Below are 27,708 nucleotides of genomic sequence, written 5' to 3'. Positions count from 1 at the left end.
TTCTACCATTACAAGATTCATATGTGGAAAACAAATCCCTATTGGGATATATGTGATAAGAACAACCCGAATCTAAAATCCATTCATTTTTAGACCTCGTCCTGTCATCAATAGCAGAGAAAATATTTCCAACATTCTCATCAGTTGCTACACTAACTTCAGCGGATTCAATAGTTTTCTCAACAAATTTTTCCTTTTGCTTTAATTTATTTTTTAATTTAAAGTAATTAGATTTAATGTGCCTCATTTTATGACAATATCTGCATTCCAAATTTCTATGTCTGGATTTAGATCTAGATTTAGATCTACAATTGTCAAATTCACTTTTATCCATTCTCCCCCTAACAACCAGTCCCTCAGCCTGATTCTCTCTACTTTCCCCAGTGATATTCCTGTCTATCTGCTCCTTAGATTTCAGTACAGATTTAATTTCTTAATACGAAACTGTTTCTTTTCCATAAATTAAAGTATCACGGAAATGCTTAAAAGATTAAGGAAGAGAACACAAGAGTAACAAAGCCTTATCCTCATCATCAATTTTTGCATCTATATTCTCCAAATCAAGATGTGAGAATATAGATGTACCTTCAGTCATCCGAAGCATATATAGACTCTGCTTCAAATAGAGACGATTCTCCACTGTCCTCTTCATGTACAAGGCTTTAAGCTTGTCCCACATGCTCTTAGTCGTAGTCTCCGTAGCTACCTCCCGTAAAACCTCGTCAGAGAGATTTAGAATGATGCTTGATTGGGCCTTCTTATCCATACCCGCAAGCTCTTCTTTTGACATATCATTTGGAATGCTCTCGGCTCCCTGTAGTACCAAATCAACTCCGTCTTAAATCAGAATGACCTCCATCTTGAGTTGCCACAAGCCGAAGTTGATATTTCTATCGAATTTCTCGACAACAATCTTTGTTATTGTCATCGTTGCCAAAAGATCCCAGAACCAAGCTCTGATACCAGTTTGTTAGAACTAGCCCCAGGAAATTTACCACAAGGTAATTTTGGCAACACAACAAAGACAATAAAGCGAAAAGATAAAAGCGACAAGAACACCATATTTACGTGGTTCGGTCAATTGACTTTGATTTACATCCACGGACGAAAGAGGAGCAAATCACTACTATGAAAAGGAACTATTATAAATGCCTTAAGAAGATGTTCCTAGGCCATAAAACACCCAAAAATACTAAACAAGAAAAACCCAAAGTATAAGTCCAAACTATTTAACTGAGTGTGGACTTAAACCAAAGTAATTACTTAGGTTTTCTTGTGGTGCATATGACTTCAAAGCTCAGACCCTTATTTATAGTTCCAATACGAGACAACAAGTCTGATTTTCCCGACGTGGGACCATGAGACTTGCCAAACTAACATACCCTCCTCGAACCTCTCTGGCCTGAAGCTGTCGGCGGCGTCCCAGTGTCGCGGGTCTTTGCCGATCGCCCACGCGTCGATACAGACCTTTGTGCCGGCTCTGATCTCGTACCCGAGCACGTCGCATGTCTGCTTGCAGGAACGCAGCAGCAGGGGGGACGGAGGAGGGTGCAGCCTCAGTGTCTCCTTGATGACGCACTTGAGGTAGTGCAGCTTGTCGATGTCGCTGTCCTCGACCCCGTTCTTTCCTTGGAGAACTTGTCTCACTTCTCTCTATGCTCTCTCCATCGCCTCTGTGTTTCTCGTCAGCTCCGACATGGCCCATACGAGGACGTCCGACGAGGTCTCAGTTCCTCCGACTAATAGGTCCTGCACATGATCACAAGTAGGAGGAGGTGGAGGAGGAGGAGGAAGCAGTCGTGCCTTCAATGTGCTTGGGATATATCACTCACCGGGATCACAGCCATCACGTTGTCCATGATCATTGGGATTTCCAGCTCAGGGTCGTCTTTGACCCTCAGTAGCACGTCCACCATGTGCTCGACCTCGTTGGAGTCTCTGCCGTTGGCCTCGTGCTCCTCGATTATGGCGCTCAAAACCGCGTCGAACTGTCGGTGAAGCTTCCTCAGCTTGAAGTTGGCGCCGGTCAGGTAGTCCAGGAAGCTTAGCGACGGGAACACGTAGGCGAAGTAGAACCCAACACCAGGTCGAGCGCCTCCCTGATGGTCGCGAGGATTGGCTCCGGGTGCCCGTTCCCCCGGCCGAACGCCGCCCGGGACACAATCTTGTTCGTCAGCGTGGAGAGCTTCTCGCTCATCTTGATGGTCGTCCCTGAACTCGTCGAGATGTCGCTCATCAGCTGGCGGGTCTCCTCCTTCCTGATGGAGGCGAAGGTCCGGATGCGGCTGGTGCTGAGCAGGTCCAGGAAGCAGAGCTTGTGCAGCTGCTTCCAGTAGGGGCCGAAGGGGCAGAAGGCGATGCCGGAGCAGAGGTAGCCGGCGATCCTGGCGGAGGCGATCTGGGGGCGGGAGGCGAAGTTGAGGTCCTGGTTCTTGACGATCTCCTCGGCGGCAGCGGGGGAGGAAGGGCAGCTTCCATGGCCCGGGAGGACGCTTCCTGTGTCGCTTCCTGTGTATGCATATTTGCTTATAGAGAGAGAGAGAGAGAGAGAGAGAGAGAGAGAGATGTGATCCCTGAGCTTGTCACACACTCGTCACCGATCGTCCAAAGTCTCACTTCTTTTCCGTTGGGCCTATCCTCCCTCATCCATGCATTTTATTAGATTTTCTAAATTTTTATATTTTTTTAAGGACACTAAAAAGACAAAAAAACATTTTTTAAAGATTTTCTATATCTCGATTTTTTAAAGGACATAAGAGAAACAAAAATGAAAACGACCACAGTGGGAGTCGAACCCACGACCTTCTGATCCGAAGTCAGACGCGATAATCCACTGCCCTATGCGGTCCTGCGCCATGCGCTAATCCACTCGTCTAATGTCTCATTTCTTTTCCGTTGGGCCTATCGTCCCTCATCCATGTATTTTATTAGATTTTTCATATTTTTATATTTTTTTAAGGACACTAAAAAGATAAACAGACATTTTTTAAGATTTTCTATATCTCTTTTTTTTACAGGAAACAAGAAAAACGAAAATAAAAAACGACCACAGTGGGAGTCGAACCCACGACCTTCTGATCCGAAGTCAGACGCGCTAATCCACTGCGCTATGCGGTCCTGACGGTTTAATTTTAACATATATAAATACTATAATAATTTCTCTACTTCCACAATGCGTTCCCATTCTGCTTCTCTCTCGTACGTTTGCAGCCTATGTGTTACATTTTGTGGTCATTTATAATTTGATAAGATATATATAATATAATTAATTAGATTCTAATGATATATATTAGTTAATAAAAAAATCTATTTAAAGTATGATTCCTTAGAAGATGCCCTTGATGGGAGGAACTCTTATAATTACTTATTCTAGACCCCCTGTTCTGTCAATAGAAAAAAGATAGGAGAGAAGAGAAGATCTAGTTCTCTTGCAGATTGATAGCGATCTTGGATCTAAAGACGGTGCCTTTGCATATCAATATAGAGATTTTAATTTCAGATGATATCAAAAGGTATGCATCATAAAACCAGATCTAATTATTTGATTTCAATCTTGGCATAAAAGATTGTTTCTATATTTAATGTAGCATATTATAAATTTTATGCTAATAATTAGTATAAGAGCCTATGTTCTTGAGATTAAATATATTAGATCTATTATTTTTGTTTACGATGCATGAATGATCCCTATTCTCTAATGATCGTGAAGCAGCAATAGTCGTCGCCGACCTTGTTGCGTACAACCAACGAATCTGCTGGCGGTAGAGGCTGCACTGGGCAACGTGTGCACTGCAACATAGCAGGCGATAGTCGTACGCGTGCATCACAATGCCCATGCGACGATTGCACACGGGTAGAACTCGCATCCATGCGGCGACCGTGCGTGGGTAGGCCGCGCCCAAGCAGCAACCGCATGCGGGCATAGGCCGCACCCAAGCGACGGTCGCACATGGGCAGGAACTGCGCACCAGTGGCAGCCACGTGTGGGTAGGAGCTACGCACTGACGACAGTCGCACATGGGTAGGCCGCGCTAAGGCGGCAACCACGCGCGGGCAAGAACCACGACAACGGTCGCACGCGGGCAAAGGCAGCATCGCGGCGACAGCACTCGCATGTAGGGAGAGGCAGTATCGGACACGCAGGTTGCGACGACGCAGGCAGTAGGGTTTTTGACATATTTATGGTTTTACCCTCGAGGCTAGGGTTTTATCAAATTATAGTTCTGCCCTTTACAAAGTTCATAATTTCAATATATATCCTGTCAACATATTTATAGTTTTACCCTTATAAAATTGAGAATTTAATTTATATTCTCAATTATAAAATTAATAAATATAATTTATTATAATTATGATTAAATTTAATTATGATTATATTTTAATTATTTGATTAGATTTAATTAAAAATATAAATTATGATTTACTTTTATAGTTTTCTCATATGAATTATTGATTATATTTTTACATGTGGTAAATAAAATCCAATTATTGTTCTTGGATATTCATTTGGTTATTCATATGTATATATTTGAAATAGTAAAATAATGTTCATATGAAATTTCATATGAAGACATAATTTATATGTTATCATGATTATCATGTGAGTTTTTTTTTCTTTTATTGATTCATATTCAATAATTATTATGGTTGTTATTCTATTATTGAACTGCTTAGCATAAATTAAATTTAAAAAATTTGATGAATATTATTTGTAACTCATCTCCTAAGTTTTATCTGACTTATAGCTACCAAAATGGCTTGGGATGATAGAGTTTTGTGATATAAATTATAATAAAAATTTTATCTTTTATAGAATATTTTAAATTATATTTTATATTATTGTATTGGTCTTGTAGCCACCAAAATGACCAAGACTAATAACTTATAAAATAATATTAAGGAATTAGTCATAAATGATATCAAAAAATTAATATTCATAATGTCACATATAATTAGAAGATTTAGATAATCCTAAAGAGAATCTTTTTCAAATAATTATGTGATGAGATAGGATGATACTATTTTAGATATCCTTGCAATTTAGGGTTGTATACCTAAAGCTAACAATGCTATTCTACAAAGATGGTATCAGTCCTCCATAAAAGATCTTGAGTAAACACTAGATATGTCAATATTTCACTCAAATGTGTAATATAGATGATATCAATAGTTTATCAATTTTTAAAAAACTCAAAGTGTTAATGTTATTTTATATTTTTACAGTGGTACTTCCATCCATACATTCTTATGCTTCTATTGTCCTTGTACTCTCTGGATCAAATTATTCAGAATGGTTAGAACATATGCAATTCATACTAGGCGTATTAGATATTGATTTAGCATTGCTTGTTGAAAAGCCTACAGACTTGATTGATAAAAGTACTATGGAACAAGTTAATGAAATGAAGGCTTAGGAAAGATCTGATAAACTTAGCTTAATGTTCATAAGAATGACAATTGCAAATAATATAAAGACTTCATTACCGATTGTAGCTAGCACACAGGAATATTTAAAGGTTATTGAAGACATATTTAAATCTGTTGATAAGTTATTGGTTAGCACATTAATGAAAGAACTAACTACGACTTAGTATGATGGCACTCGAGGAATTCAGGATTACATCCTCAATATGGCTGATAAAACTACAAAACTTAAAGCATTAGGCATGAATGTTGATGAGTCTTTTCTCGTACAGTTCATTCTCAATTTCCTTTTTTCTCAGTTTGGTCCATTCAAGATTCACTATAATACAAATAAGTATAAGTAAGACTTGAATGAGTTAACTAGCATATGTGTTCAGGAAGAATTAAGCTTAAAACAAGAAAATTCATATAATATCATGATTGCTACTTAAGAAGCTGGTAATAAGAAAAGAAAATTGAAGTATCATCCATCAAAGAAATTTATCGGGTCTGGAAATGTTAAACAAACAACTAAAAAGAAAGCTTTTATAATAAAGTACTTTTTTTAGGCAAGAAAGGACATGTGAAGAAGGACTGTATTAAACACAAGACTGGGTTTGAAAAGAAAGATATTAACTCAACCTTTGTATGTTTCGAATCAAACATTATAAAAGTTCATTCTAATACGTGGTGGATTGATTATGGTGCTTCAAATCATGTTACTAATAATATATAGGGATTTCTTTCAATCCAAAAACCAAAAGAACATGAGAGATTCATCATTATAGGAAATCGTTTCAAAGCGAAAGTGATATCATTGGGGACTTATCATCTACGCTCAAAGACGGGTCATATGATAGATCTTGTTAACATATTGTCACGGACTTAGCTGGTTTTGCCTAAGTCGTGCGGCACCCTTGCGTGTTCGTCCGCAAAGGTCAGCCTCCCCGAAGCCTCCCATTGTCCCTTAGGACCAACAAAAGAGAGAACGGATTAGAGAGAACACCTCAATCGGGATCCACAAGCAAACATCTCCGAAAAATACTTCATAGACAATGCAAATTACAAACAGACTTTACAAGCTCTGAACAGTTGCACAACAAAAGGTAAAATGGTCCATTACAGACCAAAAATCTCTCGCATGTGTCCACATGACACAACCTTTATTTACAAGTCTAAAGAGGCCACCAACCCAACTAAAATGAGACTATCAGGCCTTCGGTCGTCCCTCTACATGCTGTACAAGGCATGAACATGCCAAAAGACACGGACATACATAAGCATTACATCAAACATCTTATTTAGAAGTTTGTCTGTGACATTCTCCCCCACTTATTCCTTCGACGTCCTCGTTGAAGCCTTTGTCAACACTACAACTCCTCGCCTTTGCTGAGTCTTCAATCTTCTGCTCCAGCTACAATGCGCCTCTTGGCTTCTAGCTGCTCTCTGCTGCTGTTTTTGAGTAGTCGAACCTTTGATCCACCATGCTGCTTCAACTCACCAATGACTCTAACTCTGGTGTGGGGTTGGCTGAGTTGTGTTGATCATTGTTGATTCCTACGGATCCCCCAGATGAAGGAAAAGACCATCCTTACTATGCCAGTCTCTCAAATTCCTCATGCTGCTTGAACTGGGTGGATGCTTATTGGAGCTTTAACGAGCATCGTCTCGCAAACTTCTGAAGTTTTGGGTCCTTCCTCCACAAAATTTGCTCATTGACTCTTCTTTCACTTAGTTGTCACAACTAAGTAGGTTCGTATCACTTCCGCTTTCGATTGGCATTTCGTTGGGAAATGAAGCGGACAATATACTCTCAGTAGCACTGATCACCATTGGTGAGGATTTGACAACTATTATCTTCCATTATCTTCGAAGGGTCTTTGAACTTATGTAGAGCTCCTCTGCTAAATAGATAAGAGAATTGGGGTACTCGGTTTCGCCCATTCTCTTAAGAGTTGAGAAGGCAAAGGTTGCTTGACTTTGCCCGCCTCGTTGTACTCCATGCATCGAGCTGGTTACTGGCCTTCGCCTGCTCTTTGCTCACACTTCTGAAGCACTTGAAGTGTTTGCACTCCTTGCGTTGAGTTAGTTACTGTGATTCACCTTCTCAATGCCATCGAACTTCTGGAATGCAGGAAGTTTTCACCCCAACTTGGAGTAATTCTCTCATAGGTTTGGTCGCCTCTGGGATTGTACCGTCTTCTCCATCAACCCTGCCGCCTACTCCACTGAGTAGCAAAGGTACAGCATCGCGTACTGCTTGCTTCGTTCCTTGGTTATGCACTCTTACATGACCCGAAGTCCTTCACTTTCAGCCATCTTGATGAGAAGCTCATTGACACCGGTCTTACGAAGTTCCTCGGCCTCTGCCCTTCAGCCTTGTCTCGGTACTTGGAGATTACCTTTGCATGCTCCACCTCCTCGGCCCCTTTCACAACCAAGCGCTCTCCCTCCATGAGAGCAAGGGATCAATGACTTTCACGGAAGTCCCGCCTCTGCGGTACCATGGCGCTGCCATGCCCATGGCCCTACTATCCGTCGCCTCGTATCTGCATCCCTTTTCTTCACGATCAGTAGATATGTCTCTGTGGCACTCCTCTAAGTCCACATACATTCTAACTGATGCTTGATTTTGGGTAGCTAAGTCCCTTTGGACTCGTCGTCGCTTCCTCGCCCCTTTCGACCCCCTGCTTCAACACCTCTGTGTTCTCAAAGCAGTATGTTTGGTCGATGGAAAGACAGACTACAACTCCCATGCATGGCCTCTGCCATCACGTTGTAGGGTTTGCACTGATTCTGTTCTCCTTAGCTTCCTTGATAGCAACATTCGCTTACTCGACTTTGTCCTCTGACTTGCCGGGCTCCCTTAAGCGAATATGAGCTCTGGAGCAGTCCAACTCTCCAGGTGCTTCGATCATACCTCTGCATGATCAAGTCCCTCTCATGGGACTCACTGGTACTTGCATTCAAACTTTTCCCTTGGTGGAACACAGCCCCCATATTCTGATGACCAAGGTTTTTATCCGATGCAAAATTCGATGCATGCTCGGAAGACCCGCCTTTGCGGTACCATGGCCTTAACTCCTTGAATCCATAGCCCTTCTTGCCGTCGTGTTGTTCACCAAAGTGGAGCTCCTAGTAGCTCCCGATCATACCTCCATATGATCTAGTCCCTCACGGGTCTATGTCGTGTGTATCGCATTGCCATGAACTGTTCCACCATGATCCGCTGCACTATGTCACCTCCTGGTGACATCTTCATTGCATTCTGATCCTTGTGGAATAAACTCGAATTGTGAACCCTCCATGTGTAGCCTCTGCCAATACATCGCAGGGTCTCTTCCACCTTCGATTTTGTTCGCTCCTTTGGCAATCGACCTTCATCCACCCACTCTTGGGTCACACCTAGATGAAGCACTGCTCTAGGATAGTCCGTCGCCTAGTAGCTCCCGAAGTCCCCCGACTTCGCTGCAATTGGTGCACCATTGTATGGATCCTGGGCCTCTGCCCCTACCAGCATAATCTTCGCTGCACACCGCTTCCTTCATGGCAACTTGAATGGCAGCACTGTGGCATATTCTTCAAGAGTACCCACCTCTGAGTCCTCTTGCCCCGTGCTAAGGCCTTCTGAACCCAATTTCGCCTCCGCAAATTGAGTCGCCTTAGTTCCTCCATCAAATGCTTATCCGAGATAAGGTGAATGTGCCCAGAAGCTCCCTTCATCTTCGGCACCATGCAAGATGAGTCCGCTCGGTCAGAATGAAGGACCCATGGAACAACATGATCCTACTCTTGCCTTTGCAAGAGTTCATGTCATTGACCTCTGTCTAAGGAAAGCACTGTGCCTTTACTCCATATTCCAACTTCTATGCTGGCTCCCTTCATGCGGCTTGGGTACTTCGCCAAGTTACACCCAAGTTACTCCACTCCTCGTTTTTGCATTGAGTCGATGGTGGCCCTCACGCCCACCATTCCACGGGCCAGCCCTCCCTTGAGTTCGATCTCCAAATCGACTCTAAGTGTGCCTTCATTTGGGTTGCTTTGGGTCGCTCCCCCACTTGATCTCGCAATGCATCCACCAATGCATTCTCTCGAGCGAGATCATGCGACAACTCCTCGTCGCTTGCTCAGTCCATTGAGCTTCGTGGAGTTGTTGTTTGTCGAGGTACTCCTCCTCAACATGTGAGGTCCGTCCCACATGATTCTCCCTCTGGAGAGCCGGGACTTATCCCTCCTGGATAACTGTCCCATTGGAGCAACATCTCTCTTCGTTTCGGAGACCACCATCCCCTTGGACTACTCTGATCTGCTGAACAAACTGTGCATTGTTCTGCCTCTTGCAAACGCACTTGCTAGATTGCGACTCCACATCAATACAGCCCCCGCTGCACCCCTCAAGGCCTAGCAACATGCTGAACTCGTTGCACACTTCAGCCTCCTACGGATGTATCCTTCACATGCCGAAGAGAAAGTTTCAATGCTCCATGGCGCCAAGTTTCGGTCGCCTTGGGATGGTCGTGAACATTCCATCGTCCGCATACAAGCCCATGTATGAGTACCGAATTCTTTGAGTTAGCAATTCCCCTCACCTATGTGAGCTTTGCACAACTCTTTCAATCGCTGAGCAACTCATTCCACCTTGCATGGTCTCATCCTTTACCAAGCGCCTCGCTTGCCTTGAGCGCCATCAAGTATAGTTGTCAACGTTGTGCCGTAGCTCAAACTCAACCATCTCAACCTTTGTGCGCTCCACATTCTTCCAAGCTTGCCCGTTCTCATGGTGCCTCTCGCGCGAAGGGTTGGCCATTCCTCTAAATGCCAATGTCAGATGCCCACTCCTCTGAGCGACTCCTTTTCTCTACATCTCCATGCCCGTTTTCCCCCAAACGGTCGCGCATGTGCTGACTGCCCTCAACGCAGCCCCTCTAGGTCCCCCACGTTTGCATGCTAAGTGTTTCTATGAGTGCTTGTCCCACTCTGATACCATCTGTCACAAACTTAGCTAGTTTTGCCTAAGTTGTGCGGCACCCTTGTGTGTCCGTCCGCAAAGGTCAGTCTCCCCGAAGCCTCCCATTGTCCCTTAGGACCAACAAAAGAGAGAACGGATTAGAGAGAACGCCTCAATCGGGATCCACAAGCAAACATCTCCGAAAAACACTTCATAGACAATGCAAATTACAAACAGACTTTACAAGCTCTGAACAGTTACACAACAAAGGGTAAAATGGTCCATTATAGACCAAAAATCTCTCGCATGTGTCCACATGACACAACCTTTATTTACAAGCCTAAAGAGGCCACCAACCCAACTAAAATGGGACTATTAAGCCTTCGACCGCCCCTCTACATGTTGTACAAGGCATGAACATGCCAAAAGACACGGACATACATAAGCATTACATCAAACATCTTGTTTAGAAGTTTGTCCATGACAACATGTTATGTTCCTACTATTTCTAGAAATTTAATCTCTCTATCTAGAATTAGGATATTACCTTTAATTTGATAATGGTAAACTTAATATATTTTATGATTCAATAAAAATTAGTTTTGTAATTCTGTGTGATGATTTATACAGAATTAATTTGAATCTTGAGTTTGCAAATATATTATTGACCCTACAATCAAGTGTTGGATTAAAATATAGTTTCAATAATGAAAAATGTTCTATATTGTGACATAGACGATTGATACATATATCTAAGGAAATAATTGAAATATTAGTGAAGGATAATATTTTATAACATTTAGACTTCACTAAATTTGATGTTTGTATAGATTGCATTAAGAGAAAGTAAACTAAACATGTAAAGAAAAATGCCACAATAAGTAAAGAACTCATTGAGATTATTCATACTGATATTTGCATGCCACTCCATATTTTTTGTTTTAGTGGAGAAAGGTATTTCATCATATTTATAGATGGTCTGTCAAGATATGACTATATTTATCTAATACATGAAAAGTCTCAGGCCATTGACACTTTTGAAGTATACATAAATAAGGTCGAGAGACAATTAGATAGAAAAGTTATAATTGTCAGATCTAATAGGGGTGGTGAATTTTATAGCAAATATGATGAATTTGATCATAATATTGGTCCTTTAGTTAGATTCTTAGAACAACGAGGTATTTGTGCTCAATATGTATTACTAGGTGTGCCACAGTAGAACGGTGTTATTAAAAGGTGAAATCATACTCTTATGGATATAGTTAGGAGTATGACGAGTTTTTCCTCTGTACTTGAGTCAATGTGGGGTGAAGCTCTTAGGACAGCTATGTATATCTTGAACATGGTTCATAGTAAGTCAGTTCCATCATCTCCAATTAAGTTATGGATTGGTAGAAAGTTTAATTTGAGACATTTACATATATGAGGGTGTCCTATAGAGATAAGAGTATTCAATCTACATGAAAAGAAATTGGATCTAAGAACTATTTTTGGATATTTTATTAGTTATCCAAACAAATCCAAGGGATACATATTTTATTGCCCTAATCATAGCACGACGATAGTAGAATATGGTAATGCAAGATTCCTAGAAAATAACAAACTAAGTGGGAGTAAAAAATCTCGAATGATCAATTTTGATATTGAGGAGATTCAGGTTAATTCTTCCGTATCATCTCCTATTCGAGAAATTATTATTCCTCAAATTAATGAGAGCATTGACGAGGGTGAACAACAAAATAACATCGAAGAACTCTTGCATGATGTTGATGTCACTGCTAATGATCTTATAGAACAATCACAATTGGCAGCTTTGAGAAGATCTCAAAGGAAAAGGAAACATGCAATTTCCGATGATTATGTGGTATATCTACAAGAATCGAATTATGATATAGGAATAAAAAAAGACCCCTTATCATTTTCACAAGCCATAGAAAGTAACGATTTTGAAAAATGGTATGATGCAATGAAAGAAGAGTTAAAATCAATGGTCAGAATGGTTTGGGAAACTCGTTGAATTGCCCAATAATTATAAAAGAGTCAGTTGTAAATGAGTCTTTAAGATAAACTGTGACTTAATGGGCAATATCAAATAATATAAAGTCGGACTTGTGACAAAAGGTTTTTCTTAGAAAGAAAACATCGACTATAATGAGATTTTTTCTTTAATTTTTAGAAAGGACTCGTTGAGAATCATCATGGCATTAGTAGCTCATTATGATCTTGAGTTATATCAGATGGATGTGAAAATAATATTTCTGAATGGAGATATGGATGAGGAAATCTATATAGAATAACATGAAAGATTCATAGAAAAGGAAAACAAAAGTTGGGCGTGTAAACTTAAGAAATTTATTTATGGCCTTAAACAAGCTTCTAAACAACAATGGTATATAAAGTTTCATAATACCATTACTTCATTCGGATTTAAGAAAAAACTGTTGATCATTGTTTATATCTGAAGGTAAGTGGGAACAAGTTTATTATATTAGTCTTATATATTGATGATATTTTATTTGCTAGTAGTGATCTTGGTTTATTGCATGAAACAAAGATATTTCTCAATAAGAACTTTAAGATGATTGATATGAATGAGGCAACCTATGTTATTGGAATTGAGATATTCAAGGATAGATCTCAAGGATTATTAGGATTATCTCAGAAAGGATATATTAATCGTATCTTGGAGAGATTTAATATGTATCTTTGCTCGGCCAATGATATACCTATTACTAGAGGTGAAAAATTCAGCCAAAACCAATGTCCGAAAAATAACTTAGAAAAAAATCAAATGAAGAATATTCCTTATGGGTGCGTAATTGGAAGTTTATTATATGCTCGAACATATACAAGACTAAATATCAGTTTTGCAGTTGCAATAGTAGGAAGATACCAATGCAACCCAGGAATAGAACATTAGAAAACTGCAAAGAAAGTAATGAGATATCCATAGGGGATGAAAGATTATACGCTCATATACAAGAGATCAGATGAGCTTGAAGTATACAAGAGATCAGATGAGCTTGAAATGACGAGATATTCAAGATATTCATATGTTGATTTTGTAAATTGCCTCGACAGTAGGAAGTCCACTTCAGGATTTGTATTTATGTTAGTTGGTGAGGCAATTTCTTGAAAAAGTGTAAAACAATCGCTTATTGCATCATCAACAATGGAAGCTGAATTTATGGCATGCTTTGAGGCCACAAATTAAGCTTTATGACTGTAAAATTTCATCTCAGGATTTGGTATGATCGACTCAATTATCAGGCCACTAAAGATATTTTATGATAACCCCGCAACAATTTTCTTCTCTAAGAATGACAAGTACTCTAGTAGTTCTAAGCACATCAAGATAAAGTACTTGGTGGTTAGAGAAAGAGTTCAGAAACAACAAGTGTCAATTAAGAACCTAAACACCACTATGATGATTGTTGATCCATTAATAAAAGCTTTACAGTGTAAAATATTTAAAGAATATATTCCTAGAATGGAGCTTGTGAACAAGTCATAAAAGATACAGTGATGCATGTTTAAGTGGATACTATTATTGATAATTTTCTTGCTTAATTAAAGTTATTTATTTCTGCTATCCTATTTATATTTATATTTATGCATATTATAGTTAAATATAATAATAGGATTGTCTTGACAAGACAAATTACAAGGGTCATTATGGACTATATTATGAAAAAACTAACAATGTTGTAGTACATAGAAGGAAGTATGATATTGATGATATACAACTGCTTTGACTCGCATTGATAGTTGGACTTAATATAGTATTATTGTGTTTATTGGACTTATTGGCTTGTTTTAAAATTCATGGCCATGTATAAAATACTTTTCAAAATTTTTTAAAATCCAATTAGGTAAAATTATTTTTAAACAAATTTTATTTTATTTATTTTGATTTTGAATATTTTTTTATATTTTATCAATTAATGGGTCAAGTGGGAGAATATTAGATTTTGTGGCCCTTTATAATTAGATAAGATATAAATAATATAACTAATTGGATTCTGATATAAAAGATTATTTTTATATTTAATATAACATGTTATAGATTTTATGTTAACATTATGATCATGAATAATTATATTCTGTTATATTCTTAGTCCTATACTATGTTACTTTTGAGGTTGGATTAGTACTGTGTAGCCCTTGTTCTTCGTACAGCTGTTGGTTTTGTTATATTGATTAGTCCTTTTTTACATCGTCAAACATAAACAAGTTTTTTTTTATGGGTGTCATCTTACTTAATAGCTGATTATTTAATTTGACAAAAGTATGAGTCACACTAATGAGGGTGTACTTTGGTACAATACTAAAGTCGTTCATTTGTAATTTGACTAGCCATGGATATTAGTGGTGAGGTTGTGCATATCGACTTTTCAACATATCCAACCATGGAAAAGGCCTGTTCATCTTTTTCTTATGAGTCACTTCTCTTTTTAGACATTGTTAGTGCCAGAATCGACCACCTATCCATGTCGCGTAGTTAGTTGACTTAACCCATTATTAAAAAGTTTTACATAGTCCCTCGTGTCACAAGTATCATGTATAAAACTAACATCGGTGTTATGACACTTCAATACTTCAGTTCATTCGAGGTCCTATGTGAAGGTTTTGAGAAACTCATATTAGAGAGGAACATTTTAAGAATAAAGAATAATATAAAGTATATTCTCTCTTCTAATTCATGATGACATGATAAATATGGTTGACTAGGCCCCACTTATCGAGTTTTGATTGGTCGAAAAATATTGACCATATCATCTGCTTCATTTGTGTTATGAGTTGACCTCACGCCGAAGTGTAATGTATGTCATGAGAACTTGATAATTATGTTTACATCAAAGGATTTGTTAAGGATCGCATCCAAAGTTCATACTTTCAAACGAATATATGCATTAGAGCATATTTATATAGTTTACCTGACGACAGAGCATAGGATGCAAGGAGATGGGTTAGAGTATAGAAATCTAGGGGCCACATCACATGCGCAACGAAAAAATAGAAAACAAAAACCCCAGATTTCTCAAAACATGTTCATCGTCGAGTGAAGATTGATATGCAAAAATTATAAAACTAAAAACCACATGTGAGATAGTTATGTTATCTAGTGAGATCGGTATATCATTGAATTCCTAGATTTGTGGGGGAGGATGAAGGAGGTCAACTATCATCCTCTCTAGCGGTGATCCACACGGTATTGGCTACAAAGACGCTCCTCAAAGTGCTACCCAAATCTTCACACCTACTATCTAAGGAGGAGAATAAAAGAGGAGAATAGGAGGTGGTAACTAAGAAGCCTAGCATATGACCCTTTGGTTCTCTCCTATTTATAGAGCCCTCCTATCAATTTAACCATAATATATCCTACTTTATTGGGTATTTGATCTCAATCCAACTACCCATGCTTATTAGATTATTGGATCTCATCCGTATAATCAAATAATTCAGGGGCTTATTAGATATTCAATAAAATAGGGGCTCCAGCGGATATCTCATATTTGAAGCTCTACTCATCGCAACAACTACCATATGTGTGTGACCCTCTAGGCCCAATATCAAACTGGTTGTGAGTTATATCTATCAGAATTCCTTCTGGCTCAATAGATTATTATCCCCATAGTAATTCACTCGACTCATATGTTGAATCTCGGATTTTGATGATGAAATAAATTGGTAAATTATTTGATCTAATTTATATATTGAGATAAGTGTGTAGGATTAACTACGATAGTGATAAGACATAAAGCAGATATTGTGTCAGAGTCAAAGATCAGATGATACGTCGAAGATTCGGATAATGTGCCGGAAGTTTGTCAAAAGCTCACCGAGAGTTCGTCGGAAGTTCGCCGAGAAGTTTTTTGGAAGTTCACTGAGAGAACAATTGACATACCAGACATTATTTAGTTAAATATCTTAATTATCGTAGTTAGACTATAAGTTAAGTTAGGATTGAGAGGTAATCCCACTAACTCAGTTAGGGGCCAATTGGGCCCTTAATAAGGCTGAATTGGGCCGATTGAATAGCCCATTCAACACCTGAAGTCACGGTCGGTGGTAGCACCGCTTGGGACTCAGTCTCCCAGGTGGTCTGGGCAGTGGTACCACCCAGACTGGGCAGTGATACTACCGGCAGTTAATGCTACCAGGCAGTGGTACCATTAGAGCTCGGTCTCCAAGCTCTATCAGGCGGTGGTACCACCCAGACTGAGCAGTGGTACCGTTAGTACCCGAGAAATCCCGGGATGACACTTTTTGGCTCCAATTTTAAAGTCATTGGGGCCTATAAATACCCCACCCTTTTCTGCATGAAAGGGCACGAAAGTGTGAACAAAATATTGAAATCTTGGAGTGTGAAAATGTTGAATCTCGGATTTTGATGATATAATCAATTGGTGGGTTAATTGATCTAATCCATATTATTGAGTTAAGTGTGCAGGATTAACTACGATAACCAGAAAACATAAAGCAAGGATACCGGAGTCGAGCTCGATGGACGTTTAAGAGACTGAAGAATCATCGGAGATGCTGCCGGAACCATCCGAGAAGAAATCGGGAACGTGTCAGAAGTTCGCCGAAGAAATCGTCGGAGGCTCGCGGAGATCACCAAGAAGGCTCGGCTACTCGTTAAAGTCATCACAAAGATTGGGAGCTTGCAGGGAGTCCGTCGGAAGAAGTTCGTCGGAAAGCTCGCCGGAACAAGACTCGACGTTCGCGGTTAAAAAACTTGCTTAGGATGTTTTTTTTGTGTTATGTAGTTCACCTGTAATTAGGATTAGGAATAAGAGATAATCCTATATCCTGGTTAGGGGCCAACTGGGCCCAAAGTCAGATTTGGTTTGGGCTAAAATTAAGCCAAACAAATGAATTGGAGAGCCAGGCGGTGGCACCGCCTGGCTGGGCGGTGACACCTTCTTGGCTGGGCGGTTGCACCGTCCAGCACCCGAGCGCTGGGCGGTGGCACCGCCTGGATGGGCGGTGGAACCTCCAGCACCAGGAACCCTAAGAGAATTCAAATTTTGGAGCCCAAAATTTGAATCCTCTTGAGGCCTATAAATACCCCTCAAATCTCAGCTGAGGTTACAACTTTTGTGAAGCATTTTGATTGAGAGAAAAGTCTTAGAAAGTCTTAGCAAGTCTTGTTTTCAATTTGTTAGAGAGTTCTCCTCCTTCTTTTTTATTGAAAATTTGTAAGAGGTTGAGCTGCTTGTAAAAGGTTGTAAGAGGGGTGTTTACCCTTCCATTTCAAGAGACTTGCTAGTGGAAGGTGGGAGCCTCATCGAAGAGGGGCCTCGCAAGTGGAGTAGGTCATTTGACCAAACCACTCTAAAAATCGGCGTAATCTCTGGTTTGCATTTTATTATTGTCATTTACATTACTGCAAATCTTCTTACTGCTTTAGTTCCTTATTACTCTTGCTGCGCAACTTTAAGAATACGCCTTCAAGTTAAACTTTTCAAGTTTCGTTCTTAACATACGAAAGATTTTGATTAAAATCGAAGTTTTAATCCGCTGCACTAATTCACCCCCCCCCTCTTAGTGCCGCTCCGATCCTAACAAGTGGTATCAGAGTAAGGTTATCTCTCATATTTGGTTTAATACCCAAGAGAGATGGCTTACTCCGACATGCAAGAGGGTCATTCTATTGCACGACCACCTTTGTTTAATGGGTCGGATTACACATATTAGAAGACTCGCATGAGAATCTTCCTCATTTCTATGGACTTTGAGCTTTGGTCTATTGTCGAGAATGGATTTCAAAAATCTTCTCTTCCGATGAGCGAATGGGATGAATCGGAGAAGAAGGTTTTTGCTTTAAATGCAAAGGCTATGAATGCCTTATTTTGTGCACTAGACAAAAACGAATTTAATCGTGTTTCAATGTGTGATTCGGCTTTTGATATTTGGAGAACTCTTGAGGTCACTCATGAAGGCACTAGCCGAGTGAAAAAGTCCAAAATCAACATCCTTGTGCACTCTTACGAACTTTTCCGAATGAAACCAAGTGAGTCCATCGGAGACATGTACACCCGGTTTACGGATGTCATCAATGGATTCAAAGCTCTTGGTAAAGATTTTATAAACTTTGAACTAATAACTAAAATCTTAAGATCCCTCCCTAAAAGTTGGGATCCAAAAGTTACGGCCATTCAAGAGGCCAAAGACCTTAAAGCATTCCCTCTTGAAGAACTCATTGGGTCTCTAATGACCTACGAAATGACATGTCAAGCTCATGACGAGCTCGAGAACCTCCTTCCAAAGAACAGGAAGGATATGGCACTCAAATCACAAGAAGACCACTTGAAAGGAACATCAAGTGATGAGGATAGTGACAATGACATTGCACTTTTGACTCAAAAATTTAAAAAATATTTAAGAAAGAACAGATTTAAAAATAATACAAAAAATAAATTTGAACAAAAGAAGGACCAAGTGATTTGCTATGAATGCAAAAAACCGGGACACTATAAGAACGATTGTCCTCAAGCCAAAAAGAGAACATCAAAGAAGAAGGCGTTCAAGGCAACGTGGGATGATTCAAACGCATCCGAAGAAGAGGAGTCCAACACCGAGCAAGTTGCTCATTACGCGCTAATGGCGTTAGGAGAAGAGGTATGTGATTTATTTAATGAAGATTTATCTTTTGAAGAACTATCTATCACTTTTCATGAATTATTTGATGAATGTAGAACTGTTAGCAAGAAGTTAAGTATCTTAAAGAAAGAGCATGCTTTGCTACAAGATAAGTTTGATAGTCTTCAAACTCCTCCATGCTCTAAGTGTGAGCACTTAGAAGCAATAAAAAATGAAAATTTGCTTCTTAAGGAAACCTTAAACAAGTTTAAGGTTGGTAGCAAAGGATTAGATATGATCCTTGCACACAAGGGTCACATCGCAAATAGAAATGGAATTGGATTTGTAAAAGGATTACATCAAAATCCTACCACTTTCATAAAAGGACCTACATTACATGTTTCCTCTTATATGAAATGCAACTTTTGTTGCAAATCCGGACATATTGCCTACAAATGCCTATTTAGGAAAATTAGTTCACAAAAATTAATATGGGTTCCTAAAGGAACTATAAAGAATTCAATCATAAATAACAAAGTTAGTGGGTCAATTTTTGAGGCACCCAAAATCAAATGGGTACCTAAAAATCATCCTCTTTTGTAGACAAACCCACAAGCTAGGAGCAAGAGATGGTATCTCGATAGTGGATGCTCAAGACATATGACTGGAGATCCATCTCATTTCTCTATGCTCACTAGCAAAGAAGAAGGGTACGTTACCTTCGGAGACAACAACAAGGGCAAAATCATTGGCAAGGGAACTATTGGTAACAAATTTAATTTTTCCATTGATGATGTCTTACTAGTTGATGGATTGAAACATAATCTCTTGAGTATTAGTCAACTATGCGATAAAGGTTATATCGTTAGATTTGAATCAAATATGTGCATTATTGAAAAACCAAATCATAACATGACTATGATTGCTTTAAAACAAAATAATGTCTATACCATCAATCTTGATGAACTAAGTAATGAAATGTGCTTCTCCGTCGTAAATGATGATGCTTGGCTTTGGCATAGGAGATTAGGCCATGCAAGCATGAAAACAATATCTAAGATCTCATCTCAAGAATTAGTATGAGGAATTCCAAATATAAAGTTTATTAAGGACAAAGTATGCGATGCATGTCAACTAGGCAAACAAATAAAAACAAGCTTCAAACCAAAAAATCAAATTAGCACTACTAGACCATTACAATTGATCCATTTGGACTTATTTGGACCAATTGATACAACAAGTCTAGGTGGAAGCAAATATGCTTTTGTGATTGTGGATGACTACTCTAGATACACTTGGACCTATTTCTTAGCTCACAAAAGTGATTGCTTCAAGTGTTTCTCTAAATTTTGTAAACTCACTCAAAACGAAAAAGGCTTCATGATTTCATCAATTCGGAGTGATCACGGTGGTGAATTCCAAAACCGTGACTTTCAAAATTTTTGCGAAAGTAATGGGTACAATCACAACTTCTCAACTCCAAGAAATCCTCAACAAAATGGAGTAGTTGAAAGGAAAAATAGAAACCTACAAGAAATGACAAGAACTATGTTGAATGAATATAGTTTACCTAAGTACTTTTGGGCCGAAGCCGTAAATACGGCTTGCTACATCATGAATAGAGTCCTAATAAGACCATCCTTATCCAAAACTCCCTATGAATTATGGAATAACAAAAAACCAAACATCTCCTATTTTAAAGTTTTTGGTTGTAAATGCTTTATTTTAAATGAAAGGGATGCTTTAGGAAAATTTGATGCTAAATCCGATGAAGGCATCTTTCTTGGTTACTCTTTCGTTTCTAAAGCTTTTCGGGTTTTTAATAAAAGAACTTTAGTAATTGAAGAGTCTATTCATGTAGTTTTTAATGAAATTTCCGATTTAAAGAAAAATGATTTTGATGATGATCTTGGTTTTGATAATTTGAATTTAAATGAACCCTCTCCTCAAAATAGCCATTTGAATGCATCTTCTTCCGAAATTTCTTTACCAAAAGAATGGAAGTATGTAGATACTCATCCAAAAGAGCAAATTATAGGAGATACATCAAAAGGGGTTCAAACTCGTTCTTCTTTCAAAAATTTCTGTGCTAACGCCGCTTTCCTTTCTCAAATTGAACCTAAATGAATTGACGAAGCCTTAAAAGATGATTTTTGGATCATTGCAATGCAAGAAGAATTGAACCAATTTGAGAGGAATGAGGTATGGAAGCTTGTTCCTAGACCAAGTGACCACTTAGTCATAGGTACTAAGTGGGTCTTTAGAAACAAGCAAGACGAAAATGGTATCGTGGTTAGAAACAAGGCTAGATTAGTGGCCAAAGGTTTCAACCAAGAAGAAGGTATCGATTACGAAGAAACCTTCGCTCCCGTGGCTCGATTAGAAGCCATAAGGATGCTCCTTGCCTATGCTAGTAGTAATAATTTTAAACTATTTCAAATGGATGTTAAAAGTGCTTTCTTGAATGGTTTTATTTCCGAAGAAGTATTTGTCGAACAACCTCCCGGATTTGAAAATTCTCTTCTTCCTAATCATGTATTCAAATTGACTAAAGCTCTCTATGGCTTAAAACAAGCTCCTAGAGCTTGGTATGAAAGGCTTAGTTCCTTTCTTATTTTAAATAATTTTACCAAAGGCAAGGTTGATACTACATTGTTTATTAAACATTTTGAAAATAATTTTCTTATTGTGCAAATTTATGTTGACGATATTGTGTTTGGCTCTTCGGATGAATCACTATGTGAATCATTTGCCAAATGTATGAGTCTTGAATTTGAAATGAGTTTAATGGGTGAATTAACTTTCTTTTTGGGATTACAAATCAAACAACTTAGTGATGGTATATTTCTTAACCAATCTAAATATACATTAGAATTGTTAAAACGATTTAACATAGATAATTCAAAAGCAATAAACACCCCTATGAGTACTGCGACTAAGTTAGATATGGATGAAAATGGTGAAAATTTCGATCAAAAAACATATAGGGGAATGATAGGTAGTCTACTCTACCTCACCGCGACTAGACCAGATATTATGTTTAGTATAGGACTTTGCGCTAGGTTTCAATCTAATCCTAAATTATCTCATCTTAAGAGTGTTAAAAGAATATTTAGGTATCTTAAAGGAACTCCAAATTTAGGATTGTGGTATCCAAAATCTGAAAAATTCGATCTAATAGCTTATGCAGATGCCGATTTTGGCGGATGCAAGATAAATAGAAAAAGTACATCCGGAACATGCCAATTTTTAGGACATGCACTTGTTTCTTGGACTTCCAAGAAACAAAATTCAGTTGCACTATCTACGGCGGAAGCCGAATACATTGCTGCAAGTGCATGTTGTGCACAAGTAATTTGGATGAAAAATACATTAGAAGACTATGGAATTCACCTTGAAAATATTCCCATAAAATGCGATAATACTAGTGCCATATGCCTTACTAAAAATCCAATTCAGCACTCTAGAACTAAGTACATCGATGTTAGGCATCATTTCATACGCAATCATGTTCTTAACAATGATGTTGTTCTAGAATTCATTGACACAAAGCATCAATTAGCAGATATATTTACAAAAGCTTTGAATGAAGACCAATTTGAATTCATCCGAAGGGAATTAGGCATGCCAAATTGTCCCTAAAATGAACTTCACAAAAAGGACTCATTCTTTTCCCTTCATTTATGAATTTGAATTCTTCCTTCTTCTTCAATTCAAAATGATCCATTAAAGTATAAATTATGATCTTGAGGGAAGAAGCTAACAAAAGGAAGAAAGAAAATTTTTTTCTTTCCTCCGCGTGATGCCAGCGGTGGCACCGCCAGATCCGACGGTTGCACTGACTGGCGCTCGGGCGCCAGGCGGTGACACCGACCAGTTTGGCGGTGACACCGACCGAGTCACCCTTTTAACCCGAGGGGTTAGGGCCGGCGGTGACACCGCCTCCAACCCGAAGAAAGACCTCTCAAAAAACCTCTCCCATTCCCTCTAACCCTCATTCTAACTCTTAGAAACATAGGAGAAGGATTCTTGGTGGTCCAAGCTTTCCATCTCTCAACATAATCTCCACAAGGTAACACTTGAAATCCCTCTTTTCTTTTCTCTTTCTCTTGCTTATTTTTCACAATTTCATCATCATGTTGTCTAGATCAAAAGGAATAAGGATTGAAGGAGATTCATATAACCATGACCTTTTTAGATCAAAAGAGGTAGCCCTTAGCTTTCCAAAATTTGAAACACGATGTGTCCATAAGGGAAAATATGTTGATTTGGATGAACTAGAGGACTTAGAACCCATTAGGTGGTTTGCACACCTAGAAGCTCTACCTCTACTACAAATAGATGAACCAATCTATCCACGGTTAGTGAGATTGTTCTATGCCAACCTATATGAAGACAATGATAGCCTAAGCACTTACATTCTAGGAACACCCATTAGAATATTTGACAGCACCATTTGTGAGCTAATTGGCATAACTGAAAAAGATAGGGGATGCTATTTTAAAGGTAAATGGGACGTCAAAAAAATAGGAGCAACCTATGCCGAAGCCGTGAAAACAATTTTTGCAAATCCAAACCTTGACTTCCTACCAAAGAACTGTGAACACTTACTGCCTTTCAACTCTAAAATTCTTCATCACATTATCACAAGCATCATATTCCCCAAACAATTTCATCTTGACGAAATAAGTCAAATAGAGATAGGAACCATGTATTGGATTATGACCGGTCAGCATAATTGTTTTGGGTACTTGATTCGCCAACACATGCAGGATATTATGACTAAAGATACTATATTGCCATATGGGAGGTTAATCACTAGAATTCTTCATGCCTATGATATTTGCATTCCACCCGATGAAGAATCTATTCAAAATGATCGATATAACATAATAAATAAAAACCTGCTGAAAAAACTTAGGTGCACTTTTAGCAATGGCATATGGGTTAGGCAGCCTAGAAGGACGGATCCAATTCCTCCACCAATAGAACAACCCGAAACACCAATTCTTATGGGAAATGAATCTCCTCCTCCTAGTCCCTTTGGCGCAGCACCTTCAGCTCCTATTTCCTCCTCTGAAGATATCATTATGACGGAGCTATCTCAGATCAAATCACAGCAAGAACAAATTCAGAATCAACAAGTTGAAATTTTGAAGACACTACGACAGATGAATGAAAAAATAGATATCATGTATCAGCACTGTGGATTACCTCCTAAGGATTAAATTGATGTATCTTTTTATTCTGTTCTGTTTGCTTTTAAAAACAAGTTCAAGTTTGTCATCGATTAAACGATAACTGATCTTTCCTTTTAGATAACTACTGTCTTAATCTGCATAGATGATGATGTCTTTTGGATAAACTATTTCTGGCAAATTTGAATGATGAACTTTGATAAATGCTAAACCTTTTTCTATGATCATCAATTAGCTGACTTGTCTCTTTTTGTTGATGACAAAGGGGGAGAAGTGATGACTTACACCAGAACGATAGCATGACTAATATGAATTACAAAAACTTGTGTGATATGAATGTCTTATATGACTTGCAAATCCTTGAAAATATCACAAGATTGATATCATGAAATTTATATTGAAAATCTTTATCTTCTGTGTGATATGAATGTCTTATATGACTTGCAAATCCTTGAAAATATCACAAGATTGATATCATGAAATTTATATTGAAAATCTTTATCTTCTATCGTAGCAAAATTCGTCCCGTATCATTTAACTTATGATTTTCATCGAAGTTTCGTACTTACTATTGTTTAATGAGGATAACGATAAGTTCTACGATTAGAACTTATCGGGTTATGCTTGAATCCAATGGGATGGAATTCAAGTGTTTTTTATCTTCTCATAATATGGCATATAGATAGGGGGAGTTATGTTTAACTCCGTCATCAATTGATTGTCATCATCAAAAAGGGGGAGATTGTTGAATCTCGGATTTTGATGATATAATCAATTGGTGGGTTAATTGATCTAATCCATATTATTGAGTTAAGTGTGCAGGATTAACTACGATAACCAGAAAACATAAAGCAAGGATACCGAAGTCGAGCTCGATGGACGTTTAAGAGACCGAAGAATCATCGGAGATGCTGCCGGAACCATCCGAGAAGAAATCGGGAACGTGTCGGAAGTTCGCCGAAGAAATCGTCGGAGGCTCGCGGAGATCACCAAGAAGGCTCGGCTACTCGTTAAAGTCATCACAAAGATTGGGAGCTTGCAGGGAGTCCGTCGGAAGAAGTTCGTCGGAAAGCTCGCCGGAACAAGACTCGACGTTCGCGGTTAAAAAACTTGCTTAGGATGTTTTTTTTGTGTTATGTAGTTCACTTGTAATTAGGATTAGGAATAAGAGATAATCCTATATCCTGGTTAGGGGCCAACTGGGCCCAAAGTCAGATTTGGTTTGGGCTAAAATTAAGCCAAACAAATGAATTGGAGAGCCAGGCGGTGGCACCGCCTGGCTGGGCGGTGACACCTCCTTGGCTGGGTGGTTGCATCGTCCAGCACCCGAGCGTTGGGCGGTGGCACCGCCTGGATGGGCGGTGGAACCTCCAGCACCGGGAACCCTAAGAGAATTCAAATTTTGGAGCCCAAAATTTGAATCCTCTTGAGGCCTATAAATACCCCTCAAATCTCAGCTGAGGTTACAACTTTTGTGAAGCATTTTGATTGAGAGAAAAGTCTTAGAAAGTCTTAGCAAGTCTTGTTTTCAATTTGCTAGAGAGTTCTCCTCCTTTTTTATTGAAAATTTGTAAGAGGTTGAGCTGCTTGTAAAAGGTTGTAAGAGGGGTGTTTACCCTTCCATTTCAAGAGACTTGCTAGTGGAAGGTGGGAGCCTCATCGAAGAGGGGCCTCGCAAGTGGAGTAGGTCATTTGACCGAACCACTCTAAAAATCGACGTAATCTCTGGTTTGCATTTTATTATTGTCATTTACATTACTGCAAATCTTCTTACTGCTTTAGTTCCTTATTACTCTTGCTGCGCAACTTTAAGAATACGCCTTCAAGTTAAACTTTTCAAGTTTCGTTCTTAACGTACGAAAGTTTTTGATTAAAATCGAAGTTTTAATCCGCTGCATTAATTCACCCCCCCTCTTAGTGCCGCTCCGATCCTAACAGAAAGTGTTGTAAAAGTACAAAGAGTCCTCCTTCTCTTTTTCTAGTATTGTGATCATTCAAGAGAGATACGAGGCTTGTAAGAGTTGTCTCCTAAACTCATAAAAAGGAAATAAGAGTTGTAAATAGGTGGTTGGTCTTCGCCTATTGAAGGAAGATCGCTAGTGGACGTCGGTGGCCTCAAAAAGGAGGAATCGAGAGTGGATATAGGTCACGACGACCGAACCGCTATAAATCTGGTGTGCTTATTTCTATTTTACTTTTATTATCATTGTCATTACTCTTTAAGTTAATTGCTTAGTTCATTTACTCTAAGTCAAGTTTAAACACTCTTTTTAGAGATCAGTTTTAACAAACGAATATTTTCCAAAATCGATGAATTTATCGCTGCACTAATTCATCGCCCCCCTCTTAGTGATGACTTGGTCCTAACAATTTATATCAAAGCAAGGTCACTCTCATTTTGGTTTGAAACCCAAGAGAGATAGCATTTGCCGGCAACCTAGAGAGTTACTCAATCACACGTCCACCCATGTTCAATGGGACGGATTACATCTATTGGAAAACTAGGATGAGGATTTTTTTAATTTCTGTAGATTTTGAGTTATGGAATAGTATGAAAAACGGTTTTCAAAAGTCTTCTCTTCCGATGAATGACTGGAATGAGTCGGAGAAGAAGACTTTCTCTTTAAATGCCAAGGTTACGAATGTCTTATTTTACACTTTAGATAAAAATGAGTTCAATCGAGTATCTATTTGCGAAATGACTTTCGATATTTGACGCACACCCGAAATTACTCACGAAGGCACTAATAAAATAAAGGAGTCCAAAATAAATCTTTTAGTTCAGGGTGAGCTTCATCGTCGCCGACACGAACGTCGCCCCAGGACACATCCTTCGCCCACCACCAAACGGCAAGTACTGGTAGTTGGACCCTTGTAATCGACGCTACCCTTCTCGAACCTCTCCGGCCTGAAGCTGTCGGCGGCGTCCCAGTGCCGCGGGTCTCTGCCGATCGCCCACGCGTCGATGCAGACCTTTGTGCCGGCTCTGATCTCGTACCCGAGCACGTCGCATGTCTACTTGCAGGAACGCAGCAGCTGGGGGACGGAGGGTGCAGCCTCAGTGTCTCCTTGATGACGCACTTGAGGTAGTGCAGCTTGTCGAGAGCTTCTCGCTCATCTTGATGGTCGTCCCTGAACTCGTCGAGATGTCGCTCATCAGCTGGCGGGTCTCCTCCTTCCTGATGGAGGCGAAGGTCCGGATGCGGCTGGTGCTGAGCAGGTCCAGGAAGCAGAGCTTGTGCAGCTGCTTCCAGTAGGGGCCGAAGGGGCAGAAGGCGATGCCGGAGCAGAGGTAGCCGGCGATCCTGGCGGAGGCGATCTGGGGGCGGGAGGCGAAGTTGAGGTCCTGGTTCTTGACGATCTCCTCGGCGGCAGCGGGGGAGGAAGGGCAGCTTCCATGGCCCGGGAGGACGCTTCCTGTGTCGCTTCCTGTGTATGCATATTTGCTTATAGAGAGAGAGAGAGAGAGAGAGAGAGAGAGAGAGATGTGATCCCTGAGCTTGTCACACACTCGTCACCGATCGTCCAAAGTCTCACTTCTTTTCCGTTGGGCCTATCCTCCCTCAT

The 27,708-nt window shown here is 39.3% G+C and overlaps 1 protein-coding gene and 2 non-coding genes across 3 annotated transcripts; all 3 read right to left on the bottom strand.

The window, feature by feature from the left end:
- Window positions 1-1,041: 1,041 nt before the first annotated feature.
- LOC135627556 (premnaspirodiene oxygenase-like) lies at window positions 1,042-27,708 on the bottom strand. Its single transcript, XM_065133678.1, has 4 exons — window positions 27,660-27,708; window positions 27,223-27,570; window positions 1,833-2,578; window positions 1,042-1,749 (listed from the first exon to the last, which is right to left on the bottom strand). Exons 1-4 carry the CDS (start codon window positions 27,706-27,708, stop codon window positions 1,654-1,656), a joined length of 1,239 nt encoding a protein of 412 aa, XP_064989750.1. The 3' UTR covers window positions 1,042-1,653.
- Window positions 2,775-2,848, bottom strand: TRNAR-UCG (transfer RNA arginine (anticodon UCG)). Its single transcript has one exon. It is a non-coding gene; the product is annotated as a tRNA-Arg (tRNA).
- On the bottom strand, window positions 3,044-3,117 carry TRNAR-UCG (transfer RNA arginine (anticodon UCG)). Its single transcript has one exon. It is a non-coding gene; the product is annotated as a tRNA-Arg (tRNA).

This window comes from Musa acuminata, chromosome BXJ2-11, assembly GCF_036884655.1.
Source record: "Musa acuminata AAA Group cultivar baxijiao chromosome BXJ2-11, Cavendish_Baxijiao_AAA, whole genome shotgun sequence".
Lineage (NCBI taxonomy): Eukaryota > Viridiplantae > Streptophyta > Magnoliopsida > Zingiberales > Musaceae > Musa > Musa acuminata.
Note: the sequence above shows the minus strand (reverse complement) of the source record. Positions and strands in the feature narration are given on the sequence as shown.

Excerpts from the sequence above, each read along its gene's own strand:
- LOC135627556 (XM_065133678.1), bottom strand. The coding sequence starts at position 27,708 with ATGAGGGAGGATAGGCCCAACGGAAAAGAAGTGAGACTTTGGACGATC. Across the intron at positions 27,571-27,659 it reads AGTGAGACTTTGGACGATCG|GAAGCGACACAGGAAGCGTC; the intron begins GTGACGAGTGTG and ends ATGCATACACAG. Across the intron at positions 1,750-1,832 it reads ACGTGATGGCTGTGATCCCG|GACCTATTAGTCGGAGGAAC; the intron begins GTGAGTGATATA and ends GATCATGTGCAG.